Here is a 13996-nt window from a genome sequence, read left to right as displayed (position 1 = left end):
TCCTATGTAACAAAGACCATTTGGTATGAATTCAATAAAGAGGTGATTTAGCCAACTCGGCCCTAAACTCTTTTACATTCTGAGCAATGAAACACTCAAGTGTTGAAGCTTCAACGCACATGTTTCCAATACAAAATAAAATCTAAGTATGTGTCAACAAGACTATACAAAGGATCTATGCAAACATAGTCAAACATTCATCAATGATAGGGCAAACACTTGAAGCTTGATAATGCAAACACTTGAAGCTTGACAATACAAACACTTGCTTGATAATGCAAACACTCATAAACATACAAAAAAAAAAAAAAAAAAAAAACTCTCAGGCTTCTAACATGGCACATGCCATACAAACAACAAACTAGTGCAGGTAGAGTACATGCAGAAAGTGAAAGCACTTCTAGTCATCCTCATCTGAGGTTGAACCCCTGATCATATCACTATGAGTCCTACCGCCATTTTCTGCATTTCCAAACTCATCATCACCCTGATGACTCTGCTCATCAGCACTAGCCTCATCACCAGACTCATCTGCACTGCTAGAATAAACGGCAAGGTTGAAGGTTTCACCTTTTCGATGATGCTCATCTATTTCTTCACGGTATTTTCGAAGAACGCTTCCATCATCATAACGATCAATGACAGCCATCCATTTCCTTTTTTCAAAGTGAACTTCCCGGGTACAGCGAGGTCTAAGGACATGGAGAAAGGCCGGGGAACCCAAGAACTCCTTCACAGCAGCTTCCTTCTCAGTAGGGATACTACTCTTCAACTCAGAAATCTCAACCAATGCACTATCCAACTCCCCTTTAACCTTGGAAACCTCAAGCATAGTTGTCTCCAACTGTTTCTTAGTCGCCTCCAACTGTACTTTGAGTCTCAAGTTCTCACCATTCCGCCTCTTCAAACTCTCAAAATGTTGATCCCTGACTTCAATGGCCTCAGCCAAAGCTTTGCTCGTCTTCCTGGCATCATTCACAAGTTGCTTATTCTCTTTCAGTTTCACTTTGCACCGCTCAGCCTCTCGCAGTCTATCGTGATACTCATTCATGACCTGCATGACAAGACGATCATCGCTACCAAAATAATGCTAATAAAGAGGAGAAAACAAGGAAATGACAAAGTAACACTCACATATGAAGACAGCTTCAACATCCGGTCACAATCCGATTCATCTTTAGCTAAAGGCTCTCCGAGCTCATCGAAAGTGAATCGACGCCCTGCCAGGCAATTGTTGATATACCCAAAGTCCTTTGGCCGCATGGCAACCTTCAAATCCTTCCAAGGGACACTGCCAACCTCTTCCTTATCTTTACCCTTGCTGCTAGAACTAGGATCACCTTCCTGCCCAATGTGTTCCCTAACTGGAGGAAAGATGGGATTAATAGTAGGAAGAGGAGGCAGCAATCGCCTATCTTCCCCGGCAACTATGGCAGCAGCACATCCAATGGCCTCAGCTTCAGCTTTCTTCGAGGCAACAACCTTGAGGATTTCTTCTCGAGACTTAGTTTTAATGATTGGTCTCACCCGGTGCTTGCGAGCTTCCTTGTGAAACAGGATGTCTTCTGAAGGAACTAACATGGGCACTCTCCTTTTCTTGGTGCTAGTCTCCACTTTCTTGCCCACCTTCTCCACTGAACAAGGAAAATCAAAGTAAGGAATACCACATTATATATCTAAAAAAAAAAAAAGGGAAGGGGAACACAGCAGCTTCATCAATGGGATTCAACTCCCAATCTCAAAAGCTTCGCACTATGTTCATCAAGATAGTGCGAAGTACAATCAATTTATGGTGCCAACAAAAGCTTCATCAATGGAGGACAAATATCAATCTCAAAAGCTTCGCACTATGTTCATCAAGATAGTGCGAAGCATAATCAATTTATGGTGCCAACAAAAGCTTCATCAATGGAGGACAAATATCAATCTCAAAAGCTTCGCACTATGTTCATCAAGATAGTGCGAAGCACAATCAATTTATGGTGTCAACACCAAAGCTTCACCTATAAAGCTTCACCACCAAAGCTTCACCTATAAAGCTTCAACCCCAAAGCTTCACCTATAAAGCTTCGCCAACCAAAGCTTCACCTATAAAGCTTCAACACCAAAGCTTCACCTATAAAGTTTCAACACCAAAGCTTCACTAGTCAAGCTATCTACCCAAGCACAAATCTATAGTCAATAAACCTTACCTATTAAACTATTTTCCAAACACAAAACCTTGTGGCAAATAAACAAATTTTGTTCACACAACCAAGATTCTCTTGAACTTGTACAACAACATATGAGTGCACACAAACTTTTTTGTTTTACACCCACAGTATCCATATCATAAACAGACATACAATTATATACAATCCAACCCAAGCAACCTTTTTTCTCCCTCTCCCTCTTCCGCCTCTTTCCATCTATCAAATTTCTGCAACTCCTGCTCTTCTTCAGTAGAGCTGAATTTTGGACATCTTATAGTTCTTGAGCAGATGAACAACTTTCACGAAGGAAATGTTTCCATTTGAGCGACGGAAGTTAGAGTGATGAAGCTCCAACAAAACGACGGTCAGATTTCTGCAAGCTTCAACGCTGCTGCGGTGTTTCGAAGATCTGGACATATCCAACCGTTAGTTTGTTCTGAAGTTTTGATATGTTATGGAAGAGATGATGAGGAACAACTTTGTTGAAGAAAGTATGTTGATCTGAACACGACAAAATGAAGTTTCGAAGCTCACAATAAGTCTGACGGATTAACAGAAAAATGATGCACAGTTACTCATCATACCTGAATATCTGGAGTTGTACTACTCCGATGAACCTCAAAATTGGATATGTTGTAGTTCACAAGGTTAGGAACAACTTTGTTGAAGAAAGTATGTTGATCTGAACACGAAAAAATGAAGTTTCGAAGCTCACAATAAGTCTGACGGATTAACAGAAAAATGATGCACAGTTACTCATCATACCTGAATATCTGGAGTTGTACTACTCCGATGAATCTCAAAATTGGATATGTTGTAGTTCACCAGCTAAGGAACAACTGTGATGAAGAAAGTATGTTGATTTGAACAAGAAAAAATGAAGTTTCGAAGCTCACAATAAATCTGACGGGTTAACAACAAAATGATGAACACTTACTCAACATACCTGAATATCTGGAGTTGTACTACTCCGATGGCTCTCAAATTTGGATATATTGTAGTTCACAAGCTACGGAACAATTTTCATGAAGACAACCTTGCGAGTTGAGCCACAGAACATGGTGTTATATTGCAGAGCTACCGCACCCTCTACGTTAACTCCTTCCTTCCCTTCCTTGGCTCCAACACCCACTTTCCTTCATCATGCCTTTGGACTCATTCAGATTTTTACGAGGACATGAAGACCTTTCCAGCAAAGAAAGGAAAAGGCAAGTCAAAAGAATAGCTAAAAGCCGCCAAAAGTGACGGACAAAAGGAATAAGTGCACAGTGCCATATTGAACAAAGTCCGGGGAAATGGGGAAGAAGACACAGGCAAAGGGGTGAGACTTTAAGTCTCATTGTTATTATTTATCTACCTCCCAATATGCAGCAAGAATACATTGGGCTTCACAAAAACTAAATAAAGGGGAGTGGGCACAAACATGTTCTCCTCTTTGGGCTTGCCACACAAATAACAAATGAACAAAGGCACTGTATCCCTTCTTTTCGTGGGCTTGCAAACAAATGAGCAGTTTTGGGCTACACAAAAATTTTGGGCCCTCCCAAAGCTAAACCTAGCTTGAAATATTTTTGGATAAGGCATATATGAAGGTGTGACATCAAAACAAGGCTTCGTTACTTTGACATATTAGTAGCAAGCAAGACACCTCATTCGGCAACTCTCCTCGCCTGAAGACTTGGGGGACTCCCACCATATGCTACTGCACCTTGATACTCGGAAGTCTCACAACCACTCAATGACTTGGATTTTTCAAGTCTCCAACCGAGAAGTTTTCCTCACTCAGGAAATTAAGGGAACACTACCTCAAACTACATGCTTCACTCACAAAGCTTCAACAATACAAGTTTCGACAAAAGAAAAAATTCAGAGAACTTTCTGAAGAAGGCTTTGGTGTATTTAACACAATATGTTGAAATGGAGCAAAGCTTATTTATTAATATTTTCGATAAAGCCACAAATATGTACATATACATGAGACAAAATAAACAAACAAAAGGGAGCCTTCACAAAGGTTGCTTAAGGGAAGTCTCAGCAGTCGGTAGAGCCCCAGAAAGAGAAAGCACCGGAGGGTGGTTATCCGGAGCCTCAGTACTTGACAAAACCCCAGAAGGAGGAGGCATTGGAGGTTCATCATTTGAAGCTTCATTACCAGGTACAGCCCCAGAAGACGAAGGCAATAAATGCCTTTGGAACAAACCCACAAACCGCTGATGATCAAGTAAAACCTTACCATCAGATTCCTTCATCTGGTCAAGCTTCCTCTTCATGTTTGTAGCATAGTCATGGGCGAGCCGGTGCAACTGTTTATTCTCATGCTTGAGCCCTCTAATCTCCTGTTTGAGACTCATCACTTCAGCAGCTAATGATTCAACTTGGCAGGTTCTAGCAAATAGGCGTTGGGCCATATTAGACACAGAACCTGCACACTGAACACTAAGAGCCAGAGAGTCCTTAACAGCCAACTCATCAGACCGTTTGGAAAGTAGTCTGTTATCTTTGGGAGTGAGAAGGTTCCTGGCCACCACTGTAGCGGTCATATCATTCTTCATCACAGAATCCCCAACGGTAAGAGGACCAGTAGGGGATATGAAGGATGGGCGCCATATGTTGTCTGGAGAAGGCGTGGCTGTCTCTTCTCCAAGGTTCAAGTCAAAACGACGGTCGGAGGGTCCAGACATTTTCAAATGTGTTGAAGAGGGAAGAGGTCAGACAAATCAAGATCTTAGAAGTGCAAAAAGGGAGCTTCTACTGGTAGAGATTCAAGTGTGCTGTGGAACTTAATGCCAGCCTTTATAAAAATCGGCACTCGACGGAGCTTCAGAAATCGAAGAGGCATTTGCTTTCTCAAAAGCTGGGCTGCTCAGAGACCACGAGGGCCGATCTCAGAAATCGAAGAAGCACCTGCTTTTTCAGCCTCGTCAGCACCTGTCACATGCACACTCAGCTTTGCGAAAATTACGGGCAATCTGTCGAAGATTTCTGGTGAAATAGAAAGCACGTGAATCTTACTGTTCAATCACCGCTCTCCACATGCACCATCAACTCATCGGGTACCACATATAACTTTGTCAAAGATCTCTGACAAAGTTTAGGCACGAGAATTTCAAAGTTCCAGCTACCCTACTATTACCCACAAGGGTAAAGGAATAGCACCACTGCTTGACAACTGGAAAGTTCCTATGTGTGTCGACCTCCGTATTTTGCGGCAAGACAGGTTGGCAAGAACGTCCAACCTTTACTCACATTCGAGAAAAGACTCCCAACATAATTACTTTCTCAAAAACCGAAGTAGCACCGCTTTCCGAATCTCGAGAGTCAGATCCTCGACGGGATTGCTTGTTCGAAAACCGAAGAGGCACAACTCTCAGAACTTCGAGAGCCAGATTTCCTTAGATAAAGCTTGTCTGTAATCTTCACACGTAACATCAGCTTTCCAGATACCACATACCACTTTTTCAAAGTGCTCTTACAAAGTTAAAACACGTGAAGCTGGCAGCTCCCACTACATTGCTGTGACCAAGAAGGGTAAAGGAATAGCACTACTACTTGTTATTGGGAAATCCCTATATACATCGACCTCCCTCCTCAACGGACAGGCAAACCTGCAAAAATGCTCAACCCTTTCTCGCATTCGAGAAGGCACCCTCAACATAACCTCTCGAAATACTCAGCTTTATTTCCCCCCGATAATACCTCAGCAAATAAGCCACACCAAGAACAAGAGTATCTCATATCATCATGGTCGAAAGCAAGAGTATCCCATATCATGCTTTCTCCCTGTCTTTGTCTTTGTCCTTGTCCACACCTGCAGGACAAGGAGAAAGAGAGCAGTCAGTCGGAACCTGAAATCAAACCTCCAATCTGGAACTGACTGCCTGGAACCTTTGCCTGGTTGCTTACTTAGCATTGCTCTCGAGTACTCATCTTCAACTGTTGTCAAGGTCACGAATTCCACCGGCAAATACCTCATGACAGTTGATCAGATATTGGCTCTTTACACTGAAGCTGCCAAGCGTGGATGAGTCACTATGAAGGAATGTTCTGAAGGACCATTTAAATGCAAAGGTTGCACACCACTTCTGCCATGCAAAAGATTGAAGCAGAAGGTTCAACGGTGAGCTGAAACAGATCACTACAGCATGACACATTTCCATACCACATTCATTATTCCGTCAACAGCAAAAGTATCCCATATCATCGAGGTCGAACGTACTCTAGATTTGATGGACTTGTTTTGACCCTCAAATTCTTGAGTCGGCCTTATACGCTGAAGGGAACCAGAAAACCCTCCAGCACAGTTCAAGAATAAACCTGTGGAAAGTTACTTCTTCAAAAGCAAAAGTATCTCATATCATCTCTTATCCATTTGTTTCTCCTTATCCTGGCAGCTGAATGAGAGACAAGGAGAAGGAGAACAATCAACCGGAAGCCGAAGTCGAACCTCTGATCCTGGGTTGCTTGCTTGGAAGCCTGACTGCTTACCTTGTCGGTTGCCTCCTTCAACAGATCTCCTAGCACGGCGACTTGGGGGACTTCTACTATAGGGTTTGTATCGCACTTGACCAAGCCCGAAACTACAAGTAAGCTTCAAGTGAAATTGATACATTACCTTGTGCATCTCTACCGGTTAAGGACACCACCCCTGAATGGAGGAAGCGTACTTCTAGAGAAGATGTCACATCTACCTATGAGAAAGATAAAGCAAGTGAAGACGATACCACACCTCAGTACTTAGAAGTTTCGTGATTACTCAGCGGCTTGGATCTTGCAAGTCCCCAACCGAGGAGCTTCCCTCACTCGGGAACTTAGGGGAGCACTGTTTGTACCATACTTGACCAATCCTGAAACTACTGAGCACCGGTCAACGTTATACCGTCAAGGATCCAGAAGAGCTTCCCTTCAACCAGGAGGCCAATCACAGCGCGACACGTGTCGACATCAGAAGCCAATCATAGCGCGACACGTGTCAACATCAGAAGCCAATCACAACATGACACGTGTCAATGACAGAACAAAACTAGAAACTCTCTTCTATAAATAGGGGTCATACTCCCACAATAATCTCTAATGTCATTTTGTACTAAACTATTCACTAGAACTCACTAAACCAGAGCTTGAACCTATGTATTTGTGTAAACCCTTCACAATTAATGAGAACTCCTCTACTCCGTGGACGTAGCCAATCTGGGTGAACCACGTACATCCTGTGTTTGCTTCTCTGTCTCTATTCATTTACGTACTTATCCTCACTAGTGACCGAAGCAACCAAGCGAAGGTCACAAAACCTGACACTTTCTGTTGTACCAAAGTCCTCGCTGATTTTGTGCATCAACACTTCTAACAACCTAACTAACTAATTGACTCTCTAATCTTCATACAAGTGGCATACTCTCAACCACATAACCTATCTCTATCATCCTCCCTCAATCGCATGCTTGGAAGATCCAAGCATGAGATTGGTACAATGAACACAAAACAATGGAGCACTGAGTCATTTGGTTAAAATATCAGCAAACTGCTCATTTGAGGACACAAACTGCACCAGAAGCTTGTTTATGGCTACTCTCTCCCGAACAAAATGCACATCAACCTTGATGTGTTTGGTCCGTTGATGTTGTACTGGATTGAAGGACAGTGCTATAGCTAAAAGGTTATCACAAAACAACACAGGAGGTGCAGATATGGGAAATTGAAGAAAAACAAGAATTTGTTGAATCCAGTCAAGCTCTGCTGCTAAAGAAGACAAAGCTCGATACTCAACCTTAGTTGAGGATCTTGATACGGTTTGTTGCTTCTTGGAAGACCAGGAAATGGGGTTATTCTCTAAGAACATAACCAATCCAGATGTAGAGCGTCGATCATTAGGATCATCTACCAAATCTGCATCACTAAAAGCATGTAATGCCAAATCTCCTCGTGAGTAAGAAACACCAACATCCATGGTTCCTTTCAAATATCTCAAAATTCTCTTTACTACAGTGAAATGAGAAACCATGGGATTCTGCATGAACTGGCACACTTGATGCACAAAAAAGGCAATATTGGGCCTTGTGAATGTAAGATACTGTAAGGCACCAACCACACTTCTATATAATGTTGGATTAGAATGGGGCTCACCATCATCCTTTAGTAACATGTTGTAAGGGAGGCAGGGTGTATCACATGCCTTGGATTCAATCATTTCTGTTTTAACAAGTAACTCATGGACATACTTTTGTTGTGACAGAAACAAGCCATTGGTAGTCTTAGAAATCTGAATCCCCAAAAAGAAGTGAAGAAAACCTAAGTCCTTGATATCAAATTCAAAAGTTAAATAAGTGATCACTTGTTGTATCTCAGTGGTTGCACTCCTTGTGATGATAATATCATTAACATATAACAATAATATCACAATATTAGATCCAACAGTTTTCACAAATAAGGAAGAATTAGAGTAAGTGTTGTGAAATCCCAATTTAGGCAGAAAAGTAGTAAACCTATCATTTCATGCCCTTGGGGCCTGCTTCAATCCATAGAGAGATTTGTGCAATTTACACACTAATAAGGGATTATGTGGATCTTTAAAGCCAAGTGGCTAAGCCATGTACATTTCCTCTTGGAGAATGTCATGTAGCAAGGTATTCTTGACATCAAGTTGCCTAAGGGACCAATTGAAATATGCAGCAAGTTCTAGAACAATCCTTACTGTGGTGGGTTTAACAACAGGACTAAAAGTGTCACTATAATCAATACCAGGTTCTTGACTAAATCCTTTAGCAACTAATCTGGCGACCCATCTGAATGTCTCTTTGTTTTGAAAACCCATTTGCACCCCAATAGGTTCTTATTAATTGGTAATGGAACCAAACTCCATGTACCTTGATAATGTAATGCACTAATTTACTCATACATGGCTTGAAACCAAACTGAACTCTTAAGAGCTGATTTGTATGCTGAGGGTTCACAAAGAGACAGATCAACATCCTTAGAAGTAGCAAGTGTGGATAAAAAACACCTTTTTCTTACTGATACCACTCTCACTTCTAATTTTCATAGGATGCAGATTGAGTGGTGGTATGGAATGAACCACTTTAAGTGTATCAGGACTATGGTCAAGTACCACGGGGATGTGATTATCAGAAACTGCACCAGTAATGGACTGAGGAGGCTACTGTGTATCTAAGAATAGTGATAGTGATAGAGATATGTGTGGAGAAAATGCAACAGATGATGACTGGAGTGATGACTTGGAGAAGGAGACAGTGAAGAAGGTATTGAATTTGTATTAGTGTCTTGGGGTAGTATAGTGACTACATTTTGAGATGTAACTATAGGGGGAGAAGGTTGAACATCAAAATTCACAGAACATGATGATGTGGGATTGGTATGTGCCAATAAATCTTTGTAAGGGAATTCTTGTTCACTGAACACAACATGCCTAGAAATAAGAACTTGTGTTGAGAAACTGCATAACAAATGAACCTCTTATATCTGGATGCATAACCCAAAAATATACATTTTGTTGTCTTGGGTTGAAGTTTGGTAGTGTTATATGGTATGAGAAGAGGGTAACAAGCACATCCAAAAGTTCTTAAATGTTGAATCATTGGAACTGCACCATACAGGTCTTCAAATGGAGATTTATTGGATAAAATGGGAGTAGGCATCCTATTAATAAGGTAAATGGTTGTTTGACATGCAAAAGACCAAAACTTAGGAGGCATTTGAGCTGTTTGGAGTAGTGTAATTGAGGTTTCAATGACATGTCTGTGTTTTCGTTTAGCCATGCCATTTTGTTCTAGAGTGTAAGGGCAAGATTTTTGATGTGAGATGCCTTTTTGTAGAAGAAATGACTAAAGGGATTTACTTATGTACTCACCACCACCATCACTTTGCAATATTCTTATTGTTGTAGAAAATTTAGTGAGAAAATAAGCATAGAAACCAATAAAAGTAGCACAAAGGTCTAATTTATTGATCAAAAGGAAGATCTAAGAATACTTGGTACATTCATCAATAAAGGTAACATAATACCTATATCCATCCACATATACACAAGGTGCAGGACCCCAAAGATCAATGTGCACCACTTCAAAATGAATGACAGATTTATTGACACTTGGTGAAAAGGGAAGTTTGCAGAATTTACCCTCTAGACAGCTTTGACACATTATAGAACTAGAATTTTTAGTAAATGTAATATTGGATTTATGCAGCATGAGAGACACAATAGAATTAGAAGGATGTCCTAGTCTATTGTGCTAGGTAATGGAGTAAACAAGCTGACCAAAAAAAGCTTTATTGGAAACCATGCCTTGAGAAGCTGCAGGACAAGCATTGGCAAGGGAAGAGAGTGAGTAAAGTCCATTACTGCACGGTCCTTTGTAGAGTATCTTTTCTATAGCCTTGTCCTGGATCCAAAAACAGAAGGCATCAAATATAAGCCAACAGCTATTGTCCAAAAACAGAAGGCATCAAAGATTCTGTGATAATTGGGGTACATATAATACAGAATTCAGTTTGATAGGATGTATGGAGGGCTTGATAACAGTGTTACCAATGTGTGATATATGCAAACCTTCACCATTTGCAGTCTGAATGACTTCATTGGTAGGATAAAGAGAAGCCAGAGATAAGTTTGAGAGATATGTAGTCATATGATTTGTTGTGCCTGAATCCGTGATCCACACTTGTGAAGTAGATGGAGAAGCATGTGAAGGATTTGGTTGTGATACCATAGTATAGTAATCATGCAATGGAGCTTGTGATTGAAACTATTGTCCAATGAACTTTGATCGAACCCCTTGTTGTGGATAGGCATCAACCAGAGAGTATTGATATCCTTGTTGTGAATATGAAGACATTGGGGAGTAAGTCGAATTAGCTTTAGCACCAATATAATTAGGACCCTTCTCATTGTAGAAACAAAACCAAGTGTTATGATTGAATCTCTCACAGATTTGACATCTTGGCTTCTTAGGTGGGGCAAAAGGAATACGCTGCTGTGAATTTGAAAATTGACCAAGTATACTAGGACTTAGAGTTTGAATGACATGTGTTTGTGTAGGCATGTATTGTCTAGGTGAAAAACTTCTTGGATGTTGATTAAATATGCCTTTGCCTTTGTTCATATTGGAATTAAACTGATTGAATCCACTAGAGACAAAGCTAGATTGATTAGACCCTCTCTAAGTTGGAATATTGGCAATCATGGCTGTCATAAACGGTGCATTAACAATGGACTCAAGAATGGCTTCTTCAGCAAGCAATTGTGTTCAAAATTCCTTCAAAGAAATGACATTTTCACACCCCCTTATCACAGTCTGAAATGTATTATACTATGCTGGTAAACCATTTAATGCAAGTATAACAATGTCTTCATCAAGAAAGTAAAGCCCAGCAGCAGAAAGATAATCTCTAGCTTCCTTTATCTTTTGCAAGTACTGAGTGATAGAATTAGAGCCTTTTTTATTGTTTGCATATTCGAATTCATTTTAAAAATGCTGGTCTTAGAGACGGTTGAAAATTGTTCTTGTAATTGAATCCAAAGATCCCTAGAACTAGTACTCCCAATAGCACATGACATTGCCACAGGACTTAAAGATGCAGTGAGCAATTGCATCAGGATTTTATCATGCATCATCCAAACTAAATACTCATCATGACGATGAATTTGACGAATTTACATCATATTCTCCAGACTGAGAGATGAATCGAGCAGGACAGGGATACGAGCCATCAACAAACCCTAGGATTCCATTATTTTCAAGCAGTAATTTCATTTGAAAATGCCAATTTAGATAGTTCAAATCATCTAGTTTAACATTCACAATTGTGGAAATCAATGAAACCAAAGCAGTTATCGGTGATTGATAGTTCGAATCATCTAGTTTAACATTCACAATTGTGGAAATCGATGAAACCAAAGCAGTTATCGGTGATTGAATGAGCTGTAATTGAGAAGCAGTTACCATTGTTGCTGGAAAGACTTCTATAATTTGGTAGAAATATCTTTGAGAACATGCACCAAACACCTGGAGTGCACAAATTGTAGAAGACGAAGTCGCAACCGGAATCGCAGTTGCAAAGCCTTAGGGACGAAGAAAACCCTAGATTAGAGAGCAGATGAAGTGAATTCGATCAAGAACCACGAACAAGAAGCAAGAAAATTAATGAAGACAAAGATCGATCGAAGAATCAGAACGGCGGAAGACTCGAATCGAGATCAAGCGTGAGCTTTCATGGCGATTGATACCCTGTTAACCTTCAGAAATGTAATGAGAGAGAGAGAGAGAGAAAGAGAGAGAGATAACTCGAGAGGTTTTAGAGAGAGAAGTAAAGAATGGAAAACTTCAGTGTATTAATTTCTTAGCAATTAAGCGAGAACATTCAATAGTATTTATACACTACTCAATACTTCTAACAACCTAACTAACTAATTGACTCTCTAATCTTCATACAAGTGGCATAATCTCAGCCACACAACCTATCTCTATCAAGTTCCACCCTCGAATAGGAACTGGAACCAGAAAATATTAATTTTTGGTCATTTGTTCATCTAATAGAGACTGGTCAGCTGCTTATCAGCAAAAACCAACATCAGGAACATGTCCTGACTATAAGGCCAAAATTTCATTACAACAAATGCAACACAGACGACAACCTCGAATTCGAAGAAGTCCTCGGTGCACAATCACAATCCAGCATAAATCTTATTGCAGTTCCCAATTTCCAAAACTAGCAGATCAACGTGCAGACTTAGAATTAGAGCTACTAAATACAGATAATCGTCCAACATAATCAAAAGCTTTAAATTGAAGGTACAAAATCCAAAGCCTCAGTTTCTATATACAACTTTGAATTTCTTGTAAAATATAACCCTAAATTACTATAAAAATCACAATTAGGGTGGGACTACAGTGCTAAATAGAAGTGTTGCTTTTACACCATGGCGTGAGTTCAAATCCTGTCGACTTTCTAATCTAACATCTAATTTAACAAATTTATCATTTGATAAAAAAAAAATTAAAAACAACAACAAAACCAATTGCCAATATTGACCAATTTCAAGAAATTCAATCCCAATTTGCGTGAAAACCGATGTAATTAAATGAAATAATAAAATCCCACCAGACAAGTAAAAATTAAAGTTGAAGACTTGGGATTAGACCTGACATTCATATCGTGTTTTTTTGTGTTCGTGTCGTTTTTGTGACATATTTGATATTTTAATGGGTCGTGTCGTGTAACACCTGTTAAAGTAAATGGGTAATATGATCCGACCTAAAATCGACCCGTTAATATTATCAGGTAATATGATCCAACCCGTTACCTATTAAAGAAAATATATTTTAAATCAATAAATAATGAAAATGAAAAACATAATTTGATACTAAATTAGTATATGCATATTACATTGTCACATATATATTACTTCAAAACATAAAAAAAAATATATATATATATATATAACATTTGTCTTTCAAGTATTACATACTCCAAAAATAGAGCCTAATAAAAAACATCAGTACATTACTACAAAATATCAAATGTTCATGGATACGCAAAATAAATTGAGGAACCTTACACGTTTATATATGCTTTCACATTTTTCAGACTTGTACATTAATGATCATGAATTTTATTTATTTTGAACTCCTTTAAAAATACTATTCACGAGGGTTTATATGGTTTTAAAAATTCAAACAATGATATACTCAGACTCAAAGCTAGAGGATGTGATCACGAGTGTTTGCATATTTTTTTTTTCACATTTTTTGCACTTGTAAATTAATTATTATAATTTTGTAATGAGTTTGGTA

The 13996-nt window shown here is 39.5% G+C and overlaps 1 protein-coding gene across 1 annotated transcript; it reads right to left on the bottom strand.

Moving 5' to 3' along the window:
• Positions 1 to 1668, bottom strand: LOC126622724 (uncharacterized; the record flags this gene model as incomplete). The annotated part of the gene is made up of 2 exons (XM_050291453.1): positions 1 to 1054; positions 1135 to 1668. Coding segments are annotated over 2 exons (1188 nt in total), but the record flags the coding sequence as incomplete, so codon positions are not given.
• Positions 1669 to 13996: the final 12328 nt, after the last annotated feature.

This window comes from Malus sylvestris, chromosome 5 (genome assembly GCF_916048215.2).
Source record: "Malus sylvestris chromosome 5, drMalSylv7.2, whole genome shotgun sequence".
In the NCBI taxonomy this organism is placed as follows: domain Eukaryota; kingdom Viridiplantae; phylum Streptophyta; class Magnoliopsida; order Rosales; family Rosaceae; genus Malus; species Malus sylvestris.
Note: the sequence above shows the minus strand (reverse complement) of the source record. Positions and strands in the feature narration are given on the sequence as shown.